This window comes from Helicoverpa zea, chromosome 31, assembly GCF_022581195.2.
Source record: "Helicoverpa zea isolate HzStark_Cry1AcR chromosome 31, ilHelZeax1.1, whole genome shotgun sequence".
NCBI classification, from domain to species: Eukaryota; Metazoa; Arthropoda; class Insecta; order Lepidoptera; family Noctuidae; genus Helicoverpa; species Helicoverpa zea.
Genome location: NC_061482.1, coordinates 16,352,285 through 16,379,385, shown reverse-complemented (window position 1 = coordinate 16,379,385; position 27,101 = coordinate 16,352,285). Strand labels below are relative to the sequence as shown.

The 27,101-nt window shown below is 38.2% G+C and overlaps 3 protein-coding genes across 7 annotated transcripts; 2 read left to right on the top strand and 1 right to left on the bottom strand.

Moving 5' to 3' along the window:
* Positions 1 to 444: 444 nt before the first annotated feature.
* Positions 445 to 3,762, bottom strand: LOC124645033 (dentin sialophosphoprotein-like). Its single transcript, XM_047184771.1, has 3 exons — positions 3,216 to 3,762; positions 2,057 to 3,053; positions 445 to 603 (listed from the first exon to the last, which is right to left on the bottom strand). Exons 1-3 carry the CDS (start codon positions 3,543 to 3,545, stop codon positions 533 to 535), a joined length of 1,398 nt encoding a protein of 465 aa, XP_047040727.1. The 5' UTR covers positions 3,546 to 3,762; the 3' UTR covers positions 445 to 532.
* A 3,141-nt stretch (positions 3,763 to 6,903) lies between these two features.
* Positions 6,904 to 23,514, top strand: LOC124645443. Of its 5 annotated transcripts, XR_006986229.1 has the most exons (7): positions 7,554 to 7,612; positions 9,275 to 9,326; positions 15,252 to 15,365; positions 17,200 to 17,258; positions 18,352 to 18,413; positions 20,010 to 20,083; positions 22,072 to 23,514. XR_006986229.1 is itself a non-coding variant. In XM_047185248.1 (4 exons), the coding sequence occupies exons 2-4, from the start codon at positions 7,577 to 7,579 to the stop codon at positions 10,346 to 10,348; spliced, it is 312 nt and encodes a 103-aa protein (XP_047041204.1). In that variant the 5' UTR covers positions 6,904 to 7,119; positions 7,550 to 7,576; the 3' UTR covers positions 10,349 to 10,463. The 5 variants fall into 5 exon arrangements, 1 of the variants encoding a protein (XP_047041204.1); XR_006986228.1 differs by lacking the exon at positions 7,554 to 7,612 and having other exon boundaries at positions 8,561 to 9,326; XR_006986227.1 differs by lacking the exons at positions 7,554 to 7,612; positions 9,275 to 9,326 and adding an exon at positions 14,912 to 15,027.
* Positions 23,515 to 24,991: 1,477 nt separating this feature from the next.
* LOC124645360 (60S ribosomal protein L22-like) lies at positions 24,992 to 25,975 on the top strand. Its single transcript, XM_047185165.1, has one exon. It carries the CDS (start codon positions 24,992 to 24,994, stop codon positions 25,973 to 25,975), a length of 984 nt encoding a protein of 327 aa, XP_047041121.1.
* Positions 25,976 to 27,101: the final 1,126 nt, after the last annotated feature.

The window sequence follows — 27,101 nt, the reverse complement described above, 5'->3', positions numbered from 1 at the left end:
GAACATTATACTATCTCATTATACTATCTATTGAGAGTGCTGGGACCAATTGAAATGTTTTTTCATTTAATGAAATAACCTTTAAGATATGCATTATTTTGGTTTTATTATTGCCGAACAAATTTAAACTAAGTCCTAGGAAGTCATGTACAAAATATGATAAGAATCCGCTTAACCATTTCAGAGATCTAGCAAAACCAAAAACGTTACCCCAGCAAAATCTCGAATAACTTCGCAACCGAAGAAAGAACAAATACAAAATATGGCACAACATTTACTTTATCTAGACAACTAATTTTATAGGTAATATTTATTTAAATATTCCCATCAGAAAGAAAAAGGTCTGGCTGGGGTAACGTTACTCCAGCAGGAAATGTTTTTGTGAAATAATTAAAAAAACTATAAGCGCAACAAATTTAAAAATGTGCGCAACAATTACAGAAGCCGCACAACTAATTATCTATAAGATTAAAATGACCATTTTCGACAACATCTGGCCAGGGTAACGCACACGTTGAAATAAATATGATATCTATAAGCTACTTATCTTAACGTCTATACACTCGCCTCCTTCTAACTCCAGATCTTGAGGTGTGTTTTTACCTGAAAAAATTAAAAAAATAATATTTTTTTAAATCATAAAAATAGATCGGCACAATGATTTCATATATATCCTACTAATATCCTACTATCCTACTAATATTATAAATGTGAAAGTTTGTGAGAATGTATAGATGTATGTGTTATTATTCCTTCACGCAAAAACGGCTGGACAGATTTAGTTGAAATTTGGTACGTACATAGGTGATACCCTGGATTAACACATAGGCTTTTTATCAACACACCACGCGGGCGAAGCCGCCGGCGGAAGCTAGTATAATTATAATTAAGATTAACTGTTTATAACACCATTTTATAAACAGTTTCTTCCAATAGTTTCACCTTTGTCCAGTGCAGACTTGCTACTGGACAACGGTATACTGCCCACACCCAGATGAAAAGTAGCTCACCTATATATATCTTTCTTTGGTTCTAGATTTGAACCAAAATTAATTTTTATGGTTCTGTAGTTTTGGCGTAAAAGCGCGACAGACAGACAGACAAGAATTACTCACTGTTACTGTTAAAGCCTTTTTATCCCACTGCTGGGCACAGGCCTCCTCTCACACGTAGAAGGTTTGAACATTGATCACCACGCTTGCTCAATGCGGGTTGGTGATTTCAAAGTTAATAGTCCAGGTTTCATCAAGATGTTTTCCTTCACCTTTTATCAGCCATTGGTGTCCAAGATATACTTAGAAAGAAGAAGAAACTTAAGATGAAGAAACTGGCTGTAAGACATACTTAGAAAGTACATACAAACTTAGAAAAGTTGCATTGGTACTTGCCCTACCTTTAATCGAACCCATACCCTCATACTCAAGAAGTTGGTTCTTTACCTGCTAGGCCACCACGAATACTAAGAGTTACTTGCACATTTATAATAGATGGCATATTTGGTGGTCATCATATAAAGTGATCTGTTTAAAACAGACAAGCTTCAGATAGATTGAGATTAAGTAATTTTAAGTGTAAGTATTTGTAAGTTCAAAATTAAATAATGTCAACAAAAAGTACAAAGAGCAGGGTATAGAATACCAATAAATATTTGTTATGTATGATTAGTATTGATATCTCACCATATATTAATGTCTTTGTTATTGGAAATATAATATTTGTATGTCTACTTTTTCTGTAATGTTATTATTGTGTAGTTTATATATGTAATTATTCAAACAAGTTATTTAAATTATATTGTAAACGCTACACCTCCATTGCTACCTCACATAGGTTAAGTTTTAGCTATGAGCTGAACACTTTTGTAAACAGTAAAACTAAAATAAAACATCTATTGAGACAAGAAAGAATGATTCTTGTACTCAAGTTAATTAAAGAACACTGATCCTTTCTTTGTATAAGAGGAGGCCTGTGCCCTTACAGCAGGACAATGCAAAGGCTTTTCTTAACTTATCTTGCTATAATAAAAATGAAAGTAAAACAAAGACAAAAAACTTACTTGATATTAAATCTCCATCGAAATAAAACCTAAGTCTCTCTAAAGGTGTTTCTAAATGCTCTGCACATTTTATCATAGCCAACATTAATTTCTCATGAGGATTCATAAATGTTTCAAATGGTTTCTTCTTATTTTGACATTGGAATTTTAATTTAAAGCCACTGGATTCATTATTTTCATTATTTCCCGCAATTAACTTTCGCACATCCTGATTAACAATACCTCCATCAATAAACTTAGCAATATTATAGTTTATAGAATCCGGTGTATCATCCATTTTTAATATCTTATCATTATAAATAAAAAGCAAATGGTTACTACTAACACCTTCTTTTTCACTAAAATAATTAAATAATTGAGTTATTTTCTGGTACTTTCTTATATTGAATTTAAATATTTCTAAACTCCGCCAGTAGACTTTGACGGACATTTCTTCATTATCATCTTCTAGAGAGTCCATGTCTACAATTTCAACATCATCGCTAGAATGTCTCACATTTGACGAGAACAGCTGCTGATTTTCACATTGGTCTGGATACTCATCCGTATTACCAATGCTAATTATAGGACAATCATTGGAAGTGACTGGAGAACATCTGTCTGGGGAGGAAAAATCATCGAATATTTCGATTAACTCATTTCTTGCCGTGCGTCCCCTTTCCCTGGAGGACATGCCCCTGCTTCTAGCTCGGGTAGACCGCTCTCTGCCAGCATGGGTAGACCGCCCTCTGCCAGCACGGGGAGACCGCCCTTTGCCAGCATGTTGGCCCCTATTTGAGGTTGTAGGAGCATCTTCTTTATCAAAAGTGTCATCTTTATTAGAATTATTAGTACTCTGGCTGGCAGTCCTGGTCGTTCTGTTACTGGAGCCACAGCTATTACTGGAAGCTCTGCAGTTACCTCCACGGCCTCGCCTCGGTTTTGCCTTCGTATTGTTAGCTATAATCGCGTCTAACGTGTATTCATCACTATCCGTACTGTTCACAGTGCTGTTTAACTCTTCATCAACAGTTACGGTCGGTATTGTTGAGCTACTTGGACCGACGTCAGTTCTGTTACTGGAGCCACAGCTATTACTGGAAGCTTTGCGCCTACCTCCACGGCCTCGCCTCAGTTTTGCCTTCATATTGTTATCCGTACTGTTCACAGTGCTGTTTAACTCTTCATCAACAGTTACGGTCGGTAATGTTGAACTACTTGGACCGACGTCAGTTCTGCTACTGGAGCCACAGCTATTACTGGAAGCTTTGCGCCTACCTCCACGGCCTCGCCTCGGTTTTGCCTTCGTATTGTTATCCGTACTGTTCACAGTGCTGTTTAACTCTTCATCGACAGTTACGGTCGGTAATGTTGAGCTACTTGGACCGACGTCAGTTCTGTCGCTCGTAACAGCAGATTCAACTTTTTCTTTTAATAAACTGTTTTTTATTGCCTGTAGTTTTTGTGCTATATTTCCGTAAATATCATAATCCGAGTCCGATGAAGACATTGTACCTATTCAAATTTTATCACAAATACAATAATCAAATAATTTAACGAGTTTTTTCTTTTTTAAATTGAAGTTAGTAGTGATGTCCTATGACGCGCGGTGCTTTGCATCGTGTGTTTTAATATCGATATTCGAAATTCTATTTGTAAAAAATATGGCAACGAAATAGACTACTAATATAATAAAAGAATATAATTTTTAAATCATTATGACTAGTAAATATTTTCTCCAAATAGCTTTATAAATGATGTACATAGGTACTTAGTTTTGATGAAAGAAAACTATTCTTAGCTTATTATGTTATTGTTTGGACAAAAGTTAAATTGACGTCAGATAAAAAAAAACTAATTAAAAAGGTTATTCATTCCAAGTAAATGTTTTAACATTATATAGTACTACTAAAAGTCTTTTTTATCGTCACTTGTATTTCGATATCAAATTCAGTTACAGACATCACTACCCGGCAAACATGTCATTCCTTGCGTCTCGTTATTTTCGGACGAAAATAAGTTTTTAAATTATTATCTTTAATAACGTTAATCTGATATAGTAATAACTAAAAATATGTTTATTACGACTTAACAGACGATGAAGATTGAACAAGAAACATGTTCGTTTTACTTGGAAAAACTTTTCCTGTTTACAAAACAATATGCAATAATAAAACGCAACTTGCTTCGTTCAATAAAAAATACCGTTTTACCTACTTTAAAATTTTCTTTGTAGGTATCGTTTCGAAATATTTTATCGCAGGATTATTGTGGAAAACATTTTAATACCTAATCGATAAAAAACTAAGTGCTGTTGATAAGAATTTATTTTACATATTCCAACCATAGGCCCAGCGCACACCGCTGGAAGACAAGGTAGACAAGAGATGACAAGGTAGTTAAGGTTTATATTAAATTGTTGCCTTCAAATACGCCCCGACGCGCTTCCAGCGGTGTGCGCTGGGCCATAGTGCAATACATCTGGGGCCCGATTCTCCTAATTTTACTTAAGCGACATATGATTCACGTTCGACTGAGATCCAATCCCGACTCAATTACGATTGAAGCGTATGTGGCATTCCGTTATTTTTTCTTTGAAATAAACGTTTTTATCCTTTTCTGTCATTCAATAATGAATCATATTGTCTGCAAATGATTTACGATTGCAATATGATTGTAGAACAAACTACCGTATAGACCAAAATCACCAAAATAGCCGACCAATCGCAAACCAATCAAATGTCGTTCGAATACGATTGGTCTTATATTAGTAGCAGAATGTCCGATGGTTAAAACTGCTATTGCGATCATTTTGCGATTCAATTTCTATTCGATTTTGACATTATTAACTTAGGAGAATCGGGCCCCTGCGCGTTAACAGTTTCATAAATGTTTTCACAAGATTGCCAAAATGTCGCAGACTGTCATTTGAACATCTTTGGCAGTCGTTACGAGAAGTCAAAAGCCAGTAGGTCTGACACCAGTCTTACCTATTACCATTCCTAGGGGTATTGGGTGGCTCGGTTACAAGGTTGACGAGGTCAGATAGGGCAGTTGCTCCTTGTAAAACACTGGTACTCAGGTGAATCCGATTAGCCTGGAAGCGACCTCGCAACATAGTTGAGAAAAGGTTAGGCCCACCCCAGTTTTTTTAACAAAAGATTCCTATAGCAAAGTAAATTATGTGCCGAATTATTAATTAAATAGACGATTCTGGAAAAAACTTTCTTGTTAAAAACTGAAACCATAAAAATCTATCAATAGTATTTTTTAATTGCACATAAAAAAATGAAACCATACCGACGATGACTGATCTGACAGATGATCTGACTGATGATCTGTTTGATTTAATTGTTATTGTTTCATTGTAAGTAACTATAAAATAACATTATGTTTTATGGCAAATCAGAAACATAGTATTTCATCCTCCGAGCCTTTTTTTATTGTTAAATGTTATTTGTTTGATATCTAGGTAATAGGCTCTAGACAGACGGACTGCAATCCAACTGCAACTTTGCAGTTCCGATGCAGACGGCGGCGTGCAGTTCACACGACTGCAATAGGACCGCACGGTTGGTTTGCAGTTCTATTGCAGTCGTGTCAACTGCATTTAAACTGCACCCGAACTGCGCAGTTTGGTTGCAGACATTGCAGTCCGTCTGTCTAGACTTCTAGAGCCTTAGATACAATTTTTAACAATGCCTTGGTTGAAGGATTCGGTATAATTGTCTGTTTTGTGTTTCATCCGCGTTTTTTGTCGAGGAACTATACTTCGCCTCGACAAAAAAACTTGACTGCCTCGTTGGTTTAGTGGTCGCAAGCGCAGCTGCTGTGCTCGAGGTTTCGGGTTCGATTCCCGGGTCGGGCCAAAATCGCTTTGTGGGTTTTCTTAAACTATCACAAAGCAGCCCGTAGTCTGGAAGTTGGTGATTGATTCACCCGTGCATCGGAGAGCACGTAAATGTCGTTCCTGCGCCTGATCTCTTTCCGGTCGTGTCGGATTGCCGTCCCATCTTGTTATGAGAGTGAAGGAATATGGAGTGTACACTGTGTACCTGTGTCTGCACAAATGCTCGTGCACTATAATATGTCCTGCGCAGCTGGTTGATTTCCTGAAATGAGAACAGTCACCGTGGCCGAAAGCGGCCGTGGACGCCATTATACTTCGCGCACATGGTCAAAAATTCATCATTCCTTCTTTACAATGAATGATGATCATTAGGTACATAATCCTGGATGGATGGATATCTATCTGTACCTATAGATAAGGGATGACCACAGACAATACACTGGCTGTTTCCCGCTGGTTCACCCAGAGTGGTGTCTCGGCGCCGCCGTCGGCGGCGTACCAAAGGATGCCGAAGCATCCCGAAGCATTGTTAAGGCTACCGATAGCAGCAAGCATACCGAAGCGGTATTTTTGTTATTACGACCATATAAAATGGAAATTTCTACTTTATTGTCATTATATTAATGTATATTGCTATTTGCCACCTAAAATCCTCAGTCGTGCCGATGCCGATAAGGGGCGGGGCCTAAGTCTAGGTTTCCTCGAGATGTTTTCCTTCACCTTTCTAGCAGCCAGTTTTTTTCATCAAAAGTAAAAGTAATGTCATAAAGTAAACGTAGCGGTCAAATTCGTTTTTTCCCGATTTTAACTATTAGTTTTACTGTTACTTTTTAGCCTTGAAAAAACGAATTTGACCAATACTTTTACTTTATGACATTACTTTGGCTTTTACTTTTGATGAAGAAACTGGCTGTAAGACATACTAAAAAAGTACATACAAACTTAGAAAAGTTTCATTGTTACTTGCCTGACCTGGAATCGAACCCACACCCCAAACATGCGAGGTTGGTGCTTTAACCACTAGACCACCACGACTTAGGCGCCGTGTAGAAGCACCCTAAGTCTAGAAATTCACCCCGCATGCGCCAAAATCGATTCCCAGGTGACAGCGTGGCGTTAGCGGCAGTCTCTTTGTGTCTAGACAGGAGATCGGTCGCTTCATTAATATCTGACTATCGTCAGACAAACAAAGAAGTGCTGTGATTTTGTGTGTCAGTTTGCGGACGTGTATCCTGTAAGTACCTATTCCTATGTACTTATGTGCTAGTGAATTAATTTTATGGAAGTCTTCACGCAATGCCTGTCAGGTTCTAGAAAAGTCTTTGTTGATACCTCGACATTTACAACGTACCTAACAATATATAGGTAGGTATAGATACTGATTTGGTACAGGTACCTACATATTGTTGCAATGTGTTTCTTTTGTGTATGGGTATCTGTCTGTGTTTGTAGGAGCATATAATGTACCTATGTACCTAGGTATGTAAATAGAGATCGTCCTTTGTTTACTTAAAGGTTCATGTCTGACGGAAAATACGTTGAGTATATCGTAAACCGACGCACTAACGCATCATCGATTAAGTGTGAATGATTGTGTTAATGAGGAAACATTTTTTATTTCTTTGTTATAGGCACCATAATAATGATAGTTATTTGGTTTCCAGGTAAACTGACTTCAACTGTTTGTCAAGATGGTCGCCTTCGACTTAGCGACGGCAGATGTCAACGTGAGTATTCAATTGTCTATTGTTGTAGTTCAATGTCAATACTTCGGTATAAGATCTAAGAATAAGTTAGAAATCTATACTAATATAATAAAGAGGAAACATTGGTTTGTTTGTTTGTACCCAAAAGGCTCCGAAACTACTAAAACGATTAGAAAAGTTCTTTCGCGGTTGGAAAACTACATACTTCCCGAGTAACATAAGAAGTACTTATTGTATCCCGGTATGGGCTGTAGTTCCCATAGAACGAGGGTGAAATCCGTATCGAGATAAAATGATGTCCTCCTCGCCGATTATCGGCTACGGCGGCTGTTCTCATGTAAGGAGATTAGCCAACTGCGCAGGACATATTATAGTGCACAAGCATTTGCGCAAACACAAGTGCACTCCCTATTCCTTCACTCTCATAGCCCGATGGGACGGCAATCCGACACGACCGGAGAGAGATCAGGCGCAGGACCGACATTTACGTGCTCTCCGATGCACGGGTGTATCAATCACCAACTTCCAGGCTCCGGGCTGCTTTGTGAAAGTCTTCTAAAACCCACAAAGCGATTTCGGTCCGACTCGGGAATCGAACCCGAGACCTCGTGCTCAGCAGCCGCACTTGCGACAACTAGACTAACGAGGCAGTGCGGTTGAGGCAGGCGGGATAAAATATGGCCTATGTTACTCGGGAAGAGTGTAGCTTTCTAACAGTGAAATCTTTCAAATCGATTCAGTAGTTTCGGAGTCTTTAAGTGACAAAGAAACTAATAAGTAGGTACAGAAAACAAACAATAAAAAATGTTTGCTCCTTTTTATATTGTAGTAAAAATATATATTAAAGGATTCAATGCATTTGCGACCATCAATCCATATATTGCTCATTGCGAACACGCATAATTACTTATTAGCTTCCGCCCGCGAGTTCGTCCACGTGTAATAGTTACATTTTGGAACAAATTTGGTTAGCATAAAAAAGGTTATAGTGAGCTAACCTTAAAAGATACACATCTGCTGTTGCGGACTTTTTTTAGAACTTTTAAAGGGGAACAATTCTGTCATACATGATTTATGCGAAACTTTAACCGTTTACGCAGCGCACGAAACATTTGAAACATTCTTCATTGGTGCTCTGCTCCTTTTGATCTTAGCGTGATAATATATAGCCTATAGCCTATATATATCTAACACTGTAAGCATTTTTCAAATCGGGCCAGTTTTTCCTGAGATTAGCGCGTTCAAGCAAACAAACAAACAAACTCTTCAGCTTTATAATATTAGTATCTATGATAGCCGAGCCTACATTACCTACTTGCGAAATTCATTTATTTTGCGAACTATAGGTACATTTATAGAAACAATAGCGACTGTTGTTAGGCTATGGATAACAAAATGACTAGCGGAGATGTCATAATGCAAAATCTATGAAAGTAGCGCCCCAAAATGCGGGTGTTCGGGGGACGAGGAACGTTACTAGCTCCACCCTTAAACCCCCTCTGTGGAACCCGCCCATTATTTTCAAAATATAATCGCCAAACAATCAAGACCAATCTTTGACAGATTGCCTTTGATTTGTTGTCTCTTTTATAATTTGTATAAAGTTTTAAAAAACATAGTTATGTATCATAAATATTACTTGTCTTTTCTTTAGATAGCGTAATTGTATATTTTATTTTACAGAGTCTGATGAACGAGATAATTCGTATCACTTTAACTGAATACAATGCTTTGAGTGAGTATCAAGTTATTTCTTTCTTTTTTGAGAACTACTACTTCGGTAGACTTTATCTTCTGAATACCCGTAACTACTGCCAACGTCATTCAAATGATAGCCGGGACTTACAGTTTATCGTGGCTTCGACATTACACAGTTTATTAAATTATGACCAATAAAGTTTAAACCGTCGTATTGTGGGATTCGAATGGCTGGTTGAACCTTCTCGTGGCCAAAGGGCTGGCTATTACCTTAGACAACGGGCAAGCATTGCCATCCAGCGTGGCAATGCTGCCAGCCTTTTGAGTACGCTCGCAGTCAATAGCGATGGGGAGGACTTTTTTGACACTTTTTAGTAGTAAGTTTTTATTTTCCTTTTTATTTACATTATACTTTTTTATTCTGGTAAATGTATTATCTTTATTTAATATGTGTGTTTATTTTTGTTGTAAATAAAGTGTAAGGCTGTGTTCATACCAAACTGACTGTCAGTCGCCAAAAGTGAGCGACCGTTACGCAGTTTATTGTATTTACTTCTTTTTCTTTCGTGTCGATAACATGTCTTACAGTGAAACTACACTTAACTTTTTTTTATTATTGTATTTCCATTGACTTTTTCATTGACATCTAACCAACGATACGTTATTACGCTATGCTTGGCATATTGTAAGCAATAGCGTATTGTCAGCATACTGTGAACGAGAAATACCGTTTATTTTGCTGCTGCTCACATTCGGCGGCTGACAGTCACTTTCGTTCGAACACAGCCTAAAAAGAGAACGAACGTATAAAGCACATGACTGACCGACATTCCAGGCGAGAAGATATCGAAGGCGTGTCCTCTGGAAGACAACCAGCCTTTGGACGACATGCTGGATGAAATGATGGAGAAGTACCTTGACAACGAGCGTCTCCTAGACACATACTTCCTCAGACTTAAGCAGTTGCTCAAGCAATCACCTCCGGGTAGACAAGAACTGGAATTGAAACAAAAAAAGATCGAGAATTTGATAAGAAATAATGGACTGGACCTTTTTTAGATGTTCCATATTCTGAAATGAGCGTGGCGTATCTTCTTTCTTTTGTTTATCAATCTAGAGCCAGCAATTGCCAGACCTATCTATACTCCATTTAAAATAACATTAGAAATTTAAGTAAACCTTTTTTACTGTTTGTTCAACCGATTTTGACTTCTATTGCGTTAGTAGTATGATTAATGGCGGCTGCAGTAAATACTTGGTATTGTTACCACTATTTTGCTTCGTTCTTTTGTCTACGGCATAGAAGTCAAAATCAGTTGAACAAACAGTAAAAAAGGTTTACTTAAATTTCTAATGTTATTTTAAATGGAGTATATATTAGTATTATAAAGGTTTGTTTGTTTGAACGCCCTGATCTCATGAACGACAGGACGGTTTTGAAAAAATATTTCAGTGTTAGATATGGATAGCCCTTTTATTCAGGAAGGTTAATTTTGTCTAGGTGTAAGAAGTAGTTCCTACGGGACGCGGGTGAAACCGCTGGTAGAAGATAGTAGTTTATAAAGGCTGAAAGTTTTTGTGTGTCTCTTAAAGATTGAATATAGAGAAAAACTGATGGTGCCTTTGAAAGATATATAAATTATATTATAAGGCACACACAAAGTTTTAGCCCTTACAACATACTAACTGTGCCCCGCAGTTTCACTGGCGTTCCGTGGAAACTACTTCCTGTACATGGAGAAAACGTAGCCTTTGTCGCACGAAAATAACGCGGCTTTTTACAAGTAAAATATTTTTTCATATCAGTTCAGTCGTTTCGGAGCATTTAGGTTACATACACATAGACAACATTCATAGATAGAAAGTCTGGCGGTTTCTGACTCTTAAAACTTAATTGTAAGGTATACAGAATAGCCCCATTTAAAATTAAATTACCTACATGTAAGCTTTCTTTTGGCTAGGTGACATAAGAAAAACTGCGAGCAGTCCAGGTAAAAGTAGAGGAACATAAGAATGAGTAAGTTTAGAACTAAAGTCCTTCATGAAAGTGCACACGATACCAACTTCACACAGACTTTTGTCTGCGTAATAAATGGAGTTAGTGTAAAGTCTGAGCCAATGATAGGTAGTAGGTTCACTCAGACTTTAGATTTTTACTCCAACTTTAAGTTCGTACAAATATTTGTACAAACTTAAAGTCTGTATCGTGTGTACCATTTAGGAAAAGGTATACAATTAGATACATAGGCAAGGATTATACTATAGGCAAGATAACTGGTGTTGTAAGTTATTTTTTAAAGATAGGCAAGTTTCCGTGCGCTAGCAACTCCACAGAGCGCATGGGCGTTGACTATCTCATATAATATTTAATGTGTTTGATGATATTTGTCTCAATTTTAGTACTAAATAATCAGTATTTAACGGTGTGCAGGAAAACTGTCAATACATTAATTGCATCATATTTAAAGGACTTTTAATTAGGTGTTATAGATATAAGAGTCAGATTCCAATAATCTTGATAATAACCAGTTTTTCAATTACAATATCAATGTCAAACTTAGAACGATTTTACTGTTAACGTCTAGTACTTAGTTATGTACCTACGGTTATTCCCAATATTCTACCTTTTTACGGATTTGCTCACTTAATGTGACATTATAAATTCTATTGTTACTAGCGATAGCACTACAAAGATACTAGGAAATCAACAGAAGATAGAATATTGGGAACGGCCGCCAACGGTAAAGGTACGTTTTGAAAGCGAGCTACCGACTGCTTTGAATTGACCATCACCGCACCTCTGATTTGTATGTATCTATATACCGATGTCAGGCTGCAGTTGCAGTCGACAGCTCGCTTGCAAGACGTACCTTACGGCATTTAGGGTGCGCCTACACGGTGCAAGTAGCTTGCGCATGTTAAGGAACATGCGCAGGTCACATGCATTTTAAAAACTGCGGGTCTAGCGACTCGATACCCACCCGCGTGCTCTTGTCACTTGCGCATGTTAACTTGCTCCAGCTACATGCACCGTGTAGACGCGCCTTTAATACATTTAAATAAGGTATTTTGTATTCTAACCACTGACATTCATATCTACATAAAATATTATCGTATACCTAGGTTAAGTGCCCGTCCCTTACAGGGGAAAGTATCAGGGTGTTGTCTCGACTGAAGCTCTCGGAAAAGGTGTAAACTGTATTTTTTTTTATTATATACTTCTTAATAACTTTTACGATTGTATTTTTAAGTTAGATTGCTTTATATTCATACTTTTGTATAAAAAAGTAATTATGTACCTGCCTAAATTAGACCGTGCTCAAGTATTTCTTCCTATTAAATAACGTACAGTCAGGAACAAAGCATTTTATAAATACTAGGAATATTTCATCATTCTACTGTTCTTACCCCAATTTATTACGTACTTGGGGTTGGTTGGTCTTCTTTTATCCAATCTTCAGTATCACGGCCGTTTCTAATATTTTATCTATCTAATAATTGGCTGGAGATAGAAATAGAAATTTGTCATCCACCATACAAGTAAGTCGGAAATATCAAATTTCTATCATTCTCTCACTAGAAAGCCAAAAAACAGACACAGAATATTGGTTTCGGCTGTTAGACGATAGACGTAGCAATTTAAGATTTTTTGGACCCTAGAAATAGTATGTGTCAACATTTTACTAACCTTTATGTCTAAGAATATAATGTTTAAATAATTTTACTTAAATAAATAAATTAACGTAGTAACAATCTGTCTTTTTTTATGTGTCCAGGGCCTCGATTCTACTAATTTTACTTAAGCGACATACGATTCACATCCGACTGAGATCCAATCACGACTCAATTACGATTGAAGCGTATGTGGCATTCCGCTATCTTTTCTTTGAAATAAACGTTTTTATCCTTTTCTGTCATTCAATAATGAATCATTTAGTCTGCAAATGATTTACGATTGCAATATGATTGTAGAGCAAACTACCGTATAGACCAAAATCACCAAAATGAGAGACCAATCGCAAACCAATTGAATGTCGTTGGAATACGATTGGTCTTATATTAGTAGCAGAATGCCCGCTAAGGTTAAAACTGTTATTGAGATTCAATTTTTATTCAATTTTGACCTTATTAACTTAGGAGAATCGGGCCCCTGTTGACATTAGCCTATGAATTCCGGATTTTTTGGCATTGTAGCGTCTGAATCATACAAAATTGTTTAGGAACATCAACCAAAAGTAAGTCGTCATCTGCATACCCTTTTCCCAAATGTGATGGGATTGGCTTCCAGTCTAACCAGATGCGGTTAGTACCAGTGTTTTACAAGGACCGACTGCCTATCTGACCTTCACAACCCCAGTTAGTTACCAGGCAACAGGCAAAAAAGTTAGACTGGTTGTCAGACTTACTTTCAATTTATGTATTCTTTTGTTTTTTTTCTGATTTCCCTATAGAAATGAACTGCAACTGAAACCAGATCTTATTGATTGAAGCCCAGAGGGGCGATTACAAATAATGTATTAAATACCGATAAGTATTTATTACCGCACAATGTGCCGTGACTGAATGAAGTCGGCCGCAGCTGCACTACTGGTTTGTATGTATTTACATGGAACCGTTTTGGATCGAAGCGGCAGCAGCACGTGCAGTCGCCCTTATGTAGGTATCAATTGATTTCATGCAGTCGCGGCATGTCCGTTTGGCAGTTGCAGTCTTGCAGTCGCATTCAAAACGTAAATTGACGCTCTTTCGGTTGTATTTTGTTCTTTTTTTGTGTTTTGTTATTTAATCAATTTATTCTTTGTATAAATGCAAATATCAATTGCTATGGCTAAAAGACTAATATCTATAGTTTATGAAGCTGATAAGTTTTTTCAAGTGAAAGTTGCGTAAATTCCCCATTTACGAAGAATATGTTTTTATTCAATCATCTCGGAGTGAGTATTTTTGCTCTTCGATTGCTCAGTGCAAAATCAGATTTAATAATTAAATCTAGGTATTTACTTCTAATCCATTGAGTACAAAATTATTAGCGGAGATGTCATAACGCAAAATCTTCTAAGAAAGTAGCGTGCCAAAGTGCGGGTGTTCGGGGGACGAGAAACGTCTAGATCCAGTCTTACACTCCTATGGAACCTGCCCAATATTTTTTTAATAAAATCTCCTTGTCATGAACCCGAACGTCTCGTTAGTTCTAGTCACTAATCACGCCTACTATGCATAACTTGACCTACAGGAAGACACCCGATGTACCTTCCTTATGGCATCTCTGCTATCTTTCATTCCTTCGTGTTCTACTCGCTATTCCTCAGGATTCTAATTCGCCTTCTGTAGCATCCAAAATGAGCACTCGGTTAAAAATCAGCTTTGAACTCTTGTATCACGTAACTAGTACTAATTCAATTCTACCGATTTCGCCGTTTTCAGAGAATATTATATTAAAAACAAAAGTTCATTAACAACATGCCTTGTTTCGAATATAAGGAATAGACTATAATGTTCAGTAGATAAGGCTCCTTAAATTGCAACCACCTATTAAATCTGCACTGGCAACTATTCACTCCCAAACACGCATGCGTAACTTTATCGAACGATGCGTTTTTGTTAATCCGCTCACTTGTTCGACAGTGTATTTGCAATAAATAGCTGTTTTTAATTACTTAATTTAAAGAGTAATTTTTGATTTTCAAAGTTGCCAACGAACTTTTTGTACTTCGAAGCAAAGAGTTTCTACAGGCAAGGTGAACGAAAAAAGTAATTAGTCCGCTTCAAGATAACCTTTACCCTGAAATATATTTTTTTGTTAAAATAAAAAATACATATCCAATATTTTTTGGCAATCTAAAATGTGAACTAGTTAGAATCACTATTTTTAACCCCCTTATCAACCCTATTGAGATCTTTACGGAGTTTCTAAGTAAGAGTGCATCGACTCTCCAATTTATTGGTGTTCGTTATATTGTAGGTGCAACAGTGACATAGCAGTGATCCGGTTCCGTTTGACGAGTGCTTAGAACTCCTGCTACTCAAAGATATGGCCGGTCCTACGCCCAGTCCTTTATTCCCAACTGGAAAACCTGTAAGTACACATTATTTTATTACTAGCTTCCTCCTGCAGCTTTGCCTGCGTGGTGTGTTGATAAAAGTATCCTATGGTCATCCTAGTACCACCAAGAATATGTGTACAAAGTTTCATGATGATCGGTTAAGTAGTTTTTGCGTGAAAGCGTAGCAAACAAACGGATTTTCTTCGCATTGATAATATTAGTAGGATAACGATGTATTACGTACTATTTTCCTAATCTTGTGTTCAGTGTTCCCAAAATGAAACAGGTTCCCGATTCGGAAGTTTGATTTTTTATTTATTTTTCTGTCTTCCTTGGACTTATTCATCCCGTTTTTGCTGCATCCCGTGGGAACGACTGCCTATAACGGGATAAAATATAGCCTATTTTACATGGGCAGAGTGTAGCTTTGTAGCAGTACCTAATAGATTTTTTTAAATCAGTCCAATCGTTTTTGAGTTTATCCAAAAACAAACACAGAAAACAAAAAAAAAACATTTTTCCTCTTTGCTTATAATATTGGTACAGACTAAGATAAAGGTAGGTACTATTCTCCCAATCTTGTTATTGCATATTTGTAACCGACTTCCCAAAATGGAGGAGCTTCCTGAATCGGATGTTTGTAATCCATCATTTACCACCCGACTTGAATAATATTTTTATTTACATGGTTTATATATCAACGACATTTAGGGTGCATCTACACGGTGCAAGTAGTTTGCGCATGTTGAGGAACATGCATTTTAAAAACTTGTGGTTTCAGCGACTCGCGCAAGTAACAAAGCACAATACCACCCGCGTGCTCTTGTCACTTGCGCATGTTAACTTGCTCCAGCTACATGCACCGTGTAGATGCGACGACCTCGTGGTCGCAATGGTCACAATGCCGGTCTGCCGAAACTGAGGTCCCGGGTTCGATTCCCGGTTCGGACGACATGCATGTGTGATAAGCATGCTTGTTGGCCGAGGTCTGGGTGTTATAATATGTACCTATATAAAGGTAGAATTCCGTGCATCGCGACTGTCGTAGGCCGCGCGCGGCTGCACGGACGAACAAAATCTACTAATTTCAAGACACTGTCGTGAGCCGCGCGCGTTTGTCGCGGGCCTCGGCAGCGATTATACATTTTCATAGGTAATTGTCGCGTGCGATCGACGACTGTCGTAGGCCGCGCGCGGCCGCGATCGTTCGCGATGCATGCACGGAATTCTACCTTTACCTTTTAAAATTCATAATTCGAGTGAGTTAATTATTGACCAATCAGAGCCCAGCGGGGTCAGGCGCATTTTATCCATGACAGTTCTTAATGTGACATTGTTTTGGGCGGGAGCATGATCGAGTTGGATTATGGTGAATTGGTGCATGTGCAGAAAATATCAAAGAAACATCGGTGGACTGAACCCGCTGCTCGTTCATAATTAATCATCTTCTTTTAGACTTTAGTGTCAAGTAATAAAACATTTTGTGTTAAGTGTGAAACTGCGGACGTTATATTTTGTGCTAGCATTCTACCCCAAAGGCGCCCCACTAAGCCTGTAACCACTAATGACGATGTCGCTTAGAACAATGTATCTTCGACATACTTACATATGTATCTAAATGTAGTTTAAACAGTTGTGTTGCCACCCATCATCATCATCAGCCTATCGCAGTCCACTGCTGGACATAGGCCTCTCCAAGTGCACGCCACTGAGATCGATTTTCAGTTACCACCCATAACACAAGTTATTTAATATCTTGCCGTGTTGTTAACCGACCGTGTGTGAAGGGGTGTCCCGGCATTATTAATTTATTTTGTTCCGACATTATTTAGATGCACTCTTAACATACATTGTTTTCTGCTTCAGATCGTCCTTCGTGGATACGAGCCTGCTCGGCCCCCACCAGAACCCCAGCCCGAAGTACTGTAAGTTAACTTTTTTACTTTTTTTTGTAACTAGCGACCCGATAGCGATATAACAGTATTTCCCCCCTATTTAATGGATGTTATTATATGTACATATAAATCTTTCTCTTGAAACACTCTACCTAATAAAAAACCGCATGAAAATTAGTTGCGCATTTTTGAAGATTTAAGCGTACAAAGGGACATCGGGTTATAGGGACAGAAAAAAGTCTGACAGTCCCTCACGCTGCTAACCCACAGCAGGAGGGGTCATTTGATAATTATCATATAATAACTTGAGCCGTTTTGAAGAATTAGTCAGTATTAAGTTGGTTATACCATATTTATTACTTTGGCTAACGTTGACCAGCTATTAAGAATAATATGCGGATAAAGTGATTAATTTTTCACATTGTCTAGTCAATTTGGGTATTATGTATAATATCTATTTAATCACGTGTTCTTATTTTATTAAAAAATAAGGTAAATGTCGAAAACACTACACGTTTTGAATGCTAGCGGATTTGACAGCTTTCTTGCTAGAGGATTTTCTTTACATCGGGCTTATACACGCGTCAGGTACCTACTATTCTCCCAATCTTGTGTTCATATGTTTTTTTTGCGCTCATCCGTCCATCACTTCCGCATCGGAATCCGCACCGGGATAGCATTAGCCTATTACTAGAGAACAGTGTAGCTTTCCAAAAATGAAATAATTCTTTAAATCGGTTCAGTTGTTTCGGAGCCTGTGGAGTACAAACAAACAAACAAAAAATTGTTTCTACATAATTTAATATCAGTATGGATTTACCACCTGATTTGTATAATTTTTTTTGCTGACATGATTAATATTGGTCCACACTACAAATATTTTAAACTAACCGTTTTCCCGCGGTTTCGCCCGCGGACTGTGGGAACTAAGTACTGCGCGTACCGAGATATAATGTGGGTGGCTTATACGTTACACGCAATCGAAAATAACGTAGCTTTCTAATGGGGAAAGAATTTTTTAAATCGATTTATTAGTTTTTGAGCTTATGCATTACAAAGAAACAGACCAAAATATAGATACATATGTAACACCTATCTTTATATACACTGTTTTCTGTTTCAGGCATTACTTCCTTGTGACCTGCCTACTTAGTAACTGCAAAAACCCCAATCACCATGTATATTGTAAGTGTTTTTCTTTAAATGATTCCTAATATTACGAGAGCCAGTGACCGCCAAACCTATGTTCGTTATTTTATAAAGGCTGAAACTTTGTGCATCTACCTCACAGTGGGTATGAACGACAGACTACTACATTTGACTGTCGGTGGCTTTGTTAAATATTAAAAAGAAGACTTCACCTTAACTCTATATATTTTTTGTCAGTCGTATCATCCTTTATATTAAATATTATATCAATACAGACCACTTTTTCTATGACAGCAATAGTTGATTTCGTACAAGAGATGAGATATTCTCCCGTATGAGATGAATAATAATTGACGTAGGTCTGGCATTCGCTGGCTCTTGGGCTATAAGCATTAATCACCTAAGCATTTCCTAAAGACTGAGATCGTCAGCTTGTGAGGAAAGTGATGAGTATGTACCTACGTGGACGGATATAGTGGACGAGGAAGACCAAAGAGACGATGGATGGATTGTGTGAAAGGAGATATGGTAAGAAAGCATGTTACTTGTGAGATAACGGCAGATAGAAGAATATGTAAGAAGAAAACATGCTGCGCCGACTCCAAATAAAATTGGGGTAAGGGCAGGAGGATGATGATGATATCGTTAGCTTTCAGTCTAACTTGATGCAGCTGAGTACAAGGGGGGTATTTAGCTTTTAACACGTAAAAGTGTCTTTGTGACCCCTTCAGTTACTAATTATCGGCAATTCCCAATATTCCATCTGTTGGTTCATGCTAGAGATAGAATTAACACGTTAGTCCCATACATAATGTAATGTCAAATTCTTATCTCTAATAATGCAAACAACAGCTGGAAGATATCGGGGATTGGAGAGTATTGGGACCGGTCATAAAACGATACCCCTCGGTAATGGTAGCTTTGTGACTGTCCAACTACCAAAAGGCTGCCAGAGATGTATGTGTCCAGAGTACCAATGTATGTGCCGAATGCATGAAATCGGGCAATGAGGGCGATGCACTGCCAATTTGTTTTAAAACTCTTCCGTAAGAGTACCTACAAACCAGCAGTGCAGCTGCTGCATCTGCGGTCGGTAGTTGCACTCAGCAACTCGCTTTCAAAACTTGCCTTAACACTGCTAAATAGTCAACGCTTTCTTACTAGAGGATTTGCTTTAAATTAGGCTTGTACGCGCCTACTCATGCACGTACAACGTACAACGTACACGCGCACGTAAAAACCGAGCATGTGATCGAATCCAGTAATGTGAAGGCGCTGATTATTTATTTATTTGATGAAATACTCGCAAGAATAGTTATTTTCATCCCTACGACTAAAAACAGTGAGCAAATTCGTCTTTTACTCACTAGTGAGACAAAGCATTCCCGTCCTAATTAATCTATTAAGTAATCAGGATGTCCGTGGTTAGCTTTGTCTTGCTAATAAACTTGGCTGCTGAACAACCCTTTTTGAACGCCCAAAATTTACAAAAGAACGCCCCCAAAACGCCCAGCTTTCATCATTTTCTATGTCTTTTTGCTAGGAAGAAGAAGATGCGCAGCGCACTTCACATCAATACGTCATAGCATCATCATAATAATAAATTAATGTGGTTGATGTCAATGATTTCAGAAGTACCGAGCTTCTGCTGGTCTCCAAGGAGCTACGCTGGAGTCCGGCTGGCAGATCAGACAGCTGCATCAACAGTAAGAGTCCCTTCAATTGACGGTGTTCAGGTTCACTTTCTACAAGTTAAATTTAGTAACAGTTACTGCGGATCCATCCATTTTTTAGACCTTGAAAGATTGAATAATTTATCTGGAGCTCAAATTATATGCCGCCAAAAAAAATACTAAATTCAATATGCAATCACAAAACAACGCAAGGCTCGATTAGTATAATCCGCAGTTGGCTGTTTACCTTACTGGAGAAGTTTTTTTTGCGCAGTAGAGGGTAGTGTAACTCATATGTTACTATCTTCAGGAGTACTGCTCATACATTCATACTTATTTCTTCAGAAGTATCATCATGAGAGCGTATCAAACAAACTCATTTTCTTGTCACACTGACACTGCACGTAGCTGTAAAAACCTGCAAGGAATATGGGCACTTTTCTATGAACCCTGTACCCACCCACTTTCAAACTTGCTCAACAGTAATGAAATGTTTGTCATATGAAAGCTCCTGGTGAGCACATTAACCCTACTAATATTATAAATGTGATATAACTCTGTCTGTCTGTCTGTCTGTTATGCTTTCACTTCTAAACTGATTTTAGTAAAATTTGGTACAGAGATAGAGTTGACCTTGGGAAAAAACATAGGATAGTTTTTATCCCGGACTTTTGAATAATTCTCTTGGAAACGCGATATAACCGAACTCTACGCGGGCGAAGCCGCGGGCGGAAGCTAGTTTCATTATATTTTCCACCTTTACAAGTTGCACGTTAGATAGTCAGTAAAATAGCATAAGTTTTAAATAGTCGAAAACACACCGTGTTTGGGCTGAATTCGCATTCGACATAAAATAAAGTGTTCGTCAAGAGCTCTGAAATGATATAGGTTTCATCACTGCTACGTAATGTAAAAAAATTGGTACAAATGACGCATGGTCCTTTTGGATGGGTGGACACTTGTTACCCATTTACATATAGACCTATGTTTGCAGTAACAAAAATAGCTTATAGATATCAGAATAATATATATGTATTGTCTACTATTCATCCGAGTGTGAGAAGAACTAATTTTCACAATGATTTCAGGATACTTATTATTTTTTATTAAGAGATTAACCTTTATCCTCCGGAAGTAATAAACTTCACCTCGTTGTACATTATGTTATACATGAGCAAACCTTAAAATAAAACTTGACACAATGTTCGCATAACTCTGAATACTACCGTTCTCCTGCTCTAAACGCCTAACATGTTTCGTCGTCCCGTTCAATCATCATCATCATCCTCCTGCCTTTATCCCAATTTTCTTTTCTCCTTCTCACAAGTAACACTTTCTAACCATATCGACTATCATACAATCCATCCATCGATTCTTTGGTCGTCCTCTTCCCCTTTATCCGTCCACGTTCATGCTCAAAACCTTTCTCACAACATGACTCTCATTCCTTCGCATCACATGCCCATATCGATTTCCACGCAATTTTTCTGTTACCGGCGCCACTTTCAAACTTCCTCTTACATACTCATTCCTAACTCTATCCATTCGCGTAACACCATTCCTCTAAACATGAATTGTCTTTCATTCATCATTTTTGTGGGCCAGAAGTATGATCCATACATCATAGGACAGCAGGTCTAGCCATAGTCTTGTAAATTTTCCCCTTATGTTCATCCCATTCAATAAGCCTACGTGTTCTCTCGCAGACCAAAACCCGACGAAACGATGAACTTGAAAAACCGGTCCAGTGCTTAAAATCTCTACGTGATCACTTTCAGATAAGACAAGTGCTCAGCCTAAAGGTGTTGTGCTAAAAAATATCAAGCTTGTTTCCTGACCTATACTGTTCAACAAATGATATAAAACATTAGACCATACTACTACTTACATACGTGTTTTACATTTTATTACAATACGCTTAAGACGCGTATTTCGAGTCTTTTTAAAATCGTTTTAAACGGATTCTACTTTACTTCTTCAAGATAGTTTTCAATTTCCTTACCTATAATATACTTTTACAGGTAGCAGAGTACCGGTCGCTGAACGTAACACCCTGGTGCCCAGCTGTCGCCGGTTCCACTGGATGCCGAACCCAACGTACTTTAGAAACATTAATTCTAAGAACTAAGCTTACCTACTTACGGCCGATCTCAATACTCGATCTATCTATTTTAGCTTACACACTGCTTGACAGGTATTTAACATACTACTGAAGGACTAATGTCTACATTCTATCTCCAGTAAGTAAGTCAACAGATGGATAAAATATTGGGATCGACCGCAAGAATGCTTGATAATCCTTTTTGTCTGATATGATATGGTTTTCTTCCATGAAGTCGTCTTCACGAGAAAGCATGCCTTGTCATCGCATTCTGCTTGAGCCCACCGCGCAAGAGAGGGTGTAAAACCAGCTATGTAGAAGCATAAGAATCGGGTTTAGGCGTCTTGTTAACGATAACGGATGATAGTTCGTTTTTTGTAAGGGCGACTGTTCAATAAGTTAGTATAGTAACTATTATATAATCTGTGGTATAGGTGATTGTGAACGCAACTTCTATATCTATTGCTACGAAACTACGCGTCGAAGCCCATCGCGTTAGCAAATTCCTACATTAAGCCGTTGTATCATCATCATCATCATCTCAGCCATAGGACGTCCACTGCTGAACATAGGCCTCCCCCTTAGATCTCCACAGATACCTGTTGGAGGCGACCTGCATCCAGCGTCTTCCGGCGACCTTTATAAGGTCGTCTGTCCACCTTGTATACGCAAGACAATTGATATTCTAGCAAAATCAAAAATCGGTTATTCAAAGTTGGCTGAAAAACAGCACTTTTTCAGGTCAGAATTACATGAGACAGCTCCAAAATCACTTCGTATTATTATTAGCGACATACCAGCAGTCAATCTATTGTTATAAAAATCGTTCCGTCACATCGTCCGTTGTCGTCAACAAGAGGCCTCAGTGGTCTTATTATGACGTATCTATATATATTCCACTTCATGACGTTAGTATGTAAGATATCTACCGTAGACCGTAAACGGACACATTAAAAAATCTTTGTCGAGTTCTCAATACCTACCTGTGTATGTAGGTTCATGATCAGTGATATGTCAGTATTAATATTCTCATTTAATCATAATAAACTAACTTATACCCTTTCATTACCTATATATCGATATAACATGTGTAACTTATAGTTCTAACATTCTTAACCTAGATCTGGTAAAAATAGATTGTAAGGTATAACTCAGTTATTCGCAATTTAGTTTTAGTAGCTCTTATTAACAGTTACAAGTAGACATTTTATTTTCACCAATAGCAGCTTGATCGTCATGATTTAGCAATTTTCTGTGAAGATAAAACCTATTTATAAAATTCACTTCGTCTAATAGATCTGTGGTAATTTGTCTTATTGTTTACCCTTTTATGAATGCTCAATAAAATGAAAATTCTGCCATCCATAGTTATTTTGCTAGACCATTAAGAGTATCTGCATACTGTAGGCTGCTAGCCGACAATGGCCCGAAAATCGTGAATTTAATCAAAGTTTTTAGTCGGTCTGATAGCAGCCTGATCACTACGTGCGTACCACTATTAATTTCCATATTAATATGGGTCCGTACAAACTGTCAGCCGACTAAAAGTTTGCAGTATGCGGGTACGCAAAGCGTACGATGCTAAGCGTTTTTTCTAGCTGCTGCCAAACGCGAATGTGTAAGTATGCTATAATATGCTGCAGCGACAATATATACCTAGCTGGCTTTGTGGGGCTTCAACTTATAGTAAGTATATGCAAAAAGCCTAAAGTTCTTGTGTACGTTCATCATAAACTTAACGATAGCTAGCTAATATTTTTATGAAACAAACGCCATATGGGACAGTTAGCAAAAATTTCCATTCTAAAACATCTTTCTAAAATAATGTACCATCCTTCACCAGTGGTAACATATATGTATACGCGAGTAACAGACTAAACTTACCCGGGTTCATGAAGAAACTCTCGGGGCCCTAGCAAATACGCGAGTAAACAGCTGTAAGCTAGTCACATATATATTTGCATAGTAATAAGCCAGCTTGCGTTTGTTTAAGCCTTGCAAAGTTGTCATTGTGTCATGTCATTGGCATTTACTTAACTTTTGAATTCAATAGTGCACCGTGTAGGTACTTGGGTCTAAGCTACATCATCTCCCAACCCTTTTCCCAACTACGTTGGGTTCGGCTTCCGATCTAACCGAATGCAGCTCAATACCAGTGTTTTAAAAGGAGCGACGGCCTTTCTGACCTCCTCAACCCCGTTACCCAGCAACCCAATACCCCTTGGTAAGACTGGTCAGATTTACAGGCTTCTGACTACCAATAACGACTGCCAAGGCTGTTAAATGACAAACGGGACCTGCAGTTTAACGTGCCCTCTGAATGTAACTTTATCGTACCATAGACAAAACTCGTTTTATTTCCCAATCGCCAGACAACTTTTATCTGAAATATATGACTTTTTGACAGGTTTTGTATGGAAAATATGTCAAAGCATCGAACATATTCTTCAGACAAAAGTTATCCAACAACTAAAAAGTCTGCCCTTATTTTGGCTATTAAAATCAAACCCTATTTTACATAATAAAACATTTTCAAAATATACACGAGCTACAATTAATAATTTCTTTAGCTATTTTGTATCTATAATTTTGAACGAAATCGAAATTAATATTTATACCTCTTATCTACACCCTCTCAATTAAAAAGTTTGATGTGATTACCAATCACCATAAATATTTTTTGTTCTTGTAACACCATTCTGTCATTCGTCAAATAACATTCTCGGAGAGCGGACATACTGCGTCTGCAGCGGAAAAAAAATCAGTGTACCCTCAGAACAATAAGTGTTCATTAATTGCTCAAATAACTTATAAATTGAGTGCCAATTTTCAACATCATCATGTCTAATAAGGCCGGAGGATCAAACTTCGGCGCGTTTGGGCCGTACTTGGGTACCCGCGCCCGCACTCGATCAACTATGCATACAGACACGGGGCCTGGACCAAGCGCAGGTACCAGGTCTCGTACCAAGGCCAGCATGGAAACAAGAGTGGAGGAGAGCTCGCCTACCAGCTCATCTACCAAAAAAATACAAGCCAGCAGTCAGAGCTGTTTAAAAAGCAGCTTTGAAGCGTCTAGTGGTATTAATACAACCGCTTCAAATGCGGGATCTAAACCAGTTGCAACAACAGCATCTAAGGCGGCTGGAGAATCAGCCGCAGCGTCAACCGCAGCATCAGCCGCAGCATCAGCCACAGGATCAGTTGCAGCATCAGCATCGGCTCTGGCATCGGCTTCTGCGGCCCCGGCATCAGCTTCTGCGGCCACAGGAGCAGCAGCGCCAGCGGCCCCAGCAGCGGAAGCCCCAACATCGCGTCAAGAAATCAAAGCGAACTACAGGAAATCGGCGCAGAAACCTGAAAAAATGAACCTCATATTTTATCTCACAAAACAACACACAGAAAACGTCAATGATGAAATTTTGCGGCTGGAAATCGCGTATTATTTGTTCGACTTCTATATGAAGAGTCTCAAGAAGCCGAGAGGTGGTGTCCCGCTGTCCTTAGCAGACAAATACAGAAATACCATGACATATAACAGTGCCAAAGGTTATGCTCATCAAATTAATATTTTGGAGGCAGCCATACAAGAGCGCGAACTCAAAGAGGCTGGGTTGATTGACCCAAGCATTCCTGCAAGCGTTTTGCAAGAGGAGTATCCCGACGACAGCGAGGATGAAGAAGAGGTTCTAAATAACCTAGTCGTAGACGCTCGTCAGCAAGAGAGGCTAAGAAAACTGAATGCTGACATGAATGCTGCACTCGAAGAGTTGCATCGCGCCAACGCGATGTATGGACCAAGCGCAGGCTTCTTCGACGAGTAAATGTACCGTCGTCTACGGGCCTATAATGAAGTGTCTACGTAATACGTGACAATGTTTGTGTGATTGTCTTTTCGTAGTGTTAAAATCTGGAGGTACATCATAATAATACCTACCATTATCATATAATAATACTCTGTGTGATCTTGTCAGTGTGTGTCGATGTTTCTCAATCTTTCGCGCCAGTTGTTCTAACAACGTGTGTTCCTGCGAGCTGGCCGCATCATTGTAATGCGTTCTTAGTCATTTAGGTATAAGCAAAGTAATATTAATTACTATTATATAATTCGTTCGATCTCTAATAATTAATCTCAAAAGAATAATTCGTAATTTTGTGGATTCAAAATAAACTTGATTGTGTTAGGTTAAGACTCATGTACTCAATTAATATTAAATAAAGATTTGGTCTCAAATGTATGTTGTTTTATTTTAGATTACCTATTCAGCACATAAAGAGATATAATAACAAAAATAAAACATTCATTACATAGCAAACACATAATCCAGACAAAGTTTCCACGGATTACATAACACATAAGTTATAAAATTAGTATAACAACAATCACAAATATTACACTTACACACAATAAGAGATCTACATATCTAAAATAAAATAAAGTAGATCACAATTATTGACAAAGTTGATGCTAAAATTTTATTGAACATCATCATCATCATTGACCACAGAAGCAAATATCATCTTAACATATGAGGCGTGGTCTTATCATCCTCGGTTATAAACCTCAAACTAATCTGCATATCACCTTCCGAGCCTTTTCCCAACTATCAGTCTTCTTCTTTGTCGTCACACTCTTGGCAGAGTGGTCGTGGTCGTCATATCAGGGGTAGCAAGCTTCAAAACTAAACCAACTATGAGTACCAGTGTTTAACAAGGAGTGACTGCCTATCTGACCTTCTCAATCCAGGTACACGGGCAACCCAATACCCATTAAGAATGGTTATCAGACTTACTAGCCTCTGTCTACCACTGCCAAAGATGTTCAATCTTTGACAGCGGGGTCCTTCAGTTTACCGTTCCCTTTGAAACACAGACATTGGTGTACAAAGTACATACAAGCTTAGAAAGCCTGACTCGGACACGAACCTACACTCATACTTAGAGGTTGGT

Excerpts from the sequence above, each read along its gene's own strand:
- LOC124645443 (XM_047185248.1), top strand. The coding sequence starts at position 7,577 with ATGGTCGCCTTCGACTTAGCGACGGCAGATGTCAAC. Across the intron at positions 7,613-9,274 it reads TAGCGACGGCAGATGTCAAC|AGTCTGATGAACGAGATAAT; the intron begins GTGAGTATTCAA and ends TTTATTTTACAG. Across the intron at positions 9,327-10,124 it reads AACTGAATACAATGCTTTGA|GCGAGAAGATATCGAAGGCG; the intron begins GTGAGTATCAAG and ends CCGACATTCCAG.
- LOC124645360 (XM_047185165.1), top strand. The coding sequence starts at position 24,992 with ATGTCTAATAAGGCCGGAGGATCAAACTTCGGCGCGTTTGGGCCGTAC.
- LOC124645033 (XM_047184771.1), bottom strand. The coding sequence starts at position 3,545 with ATGTCTTCATCGGACTCGGATTATGATATTTACGGAAATATAGCACAA. Across the intron at positions 3,054-3,215 it reads CCGTAACTGTTGATGAAGAG|TTAAACAGCACTGTGAACAG; the intron begins TTAAACAGCACT and ends GTTGATGAAGAG. Across the intron at positions 604-2,056 it reads CGATGGAGATTTAATATCAA|GTAAAAACACACCTCAAGAT; the intron begins GTAAGTTTTTTG and ends TAATTTTTTCAG.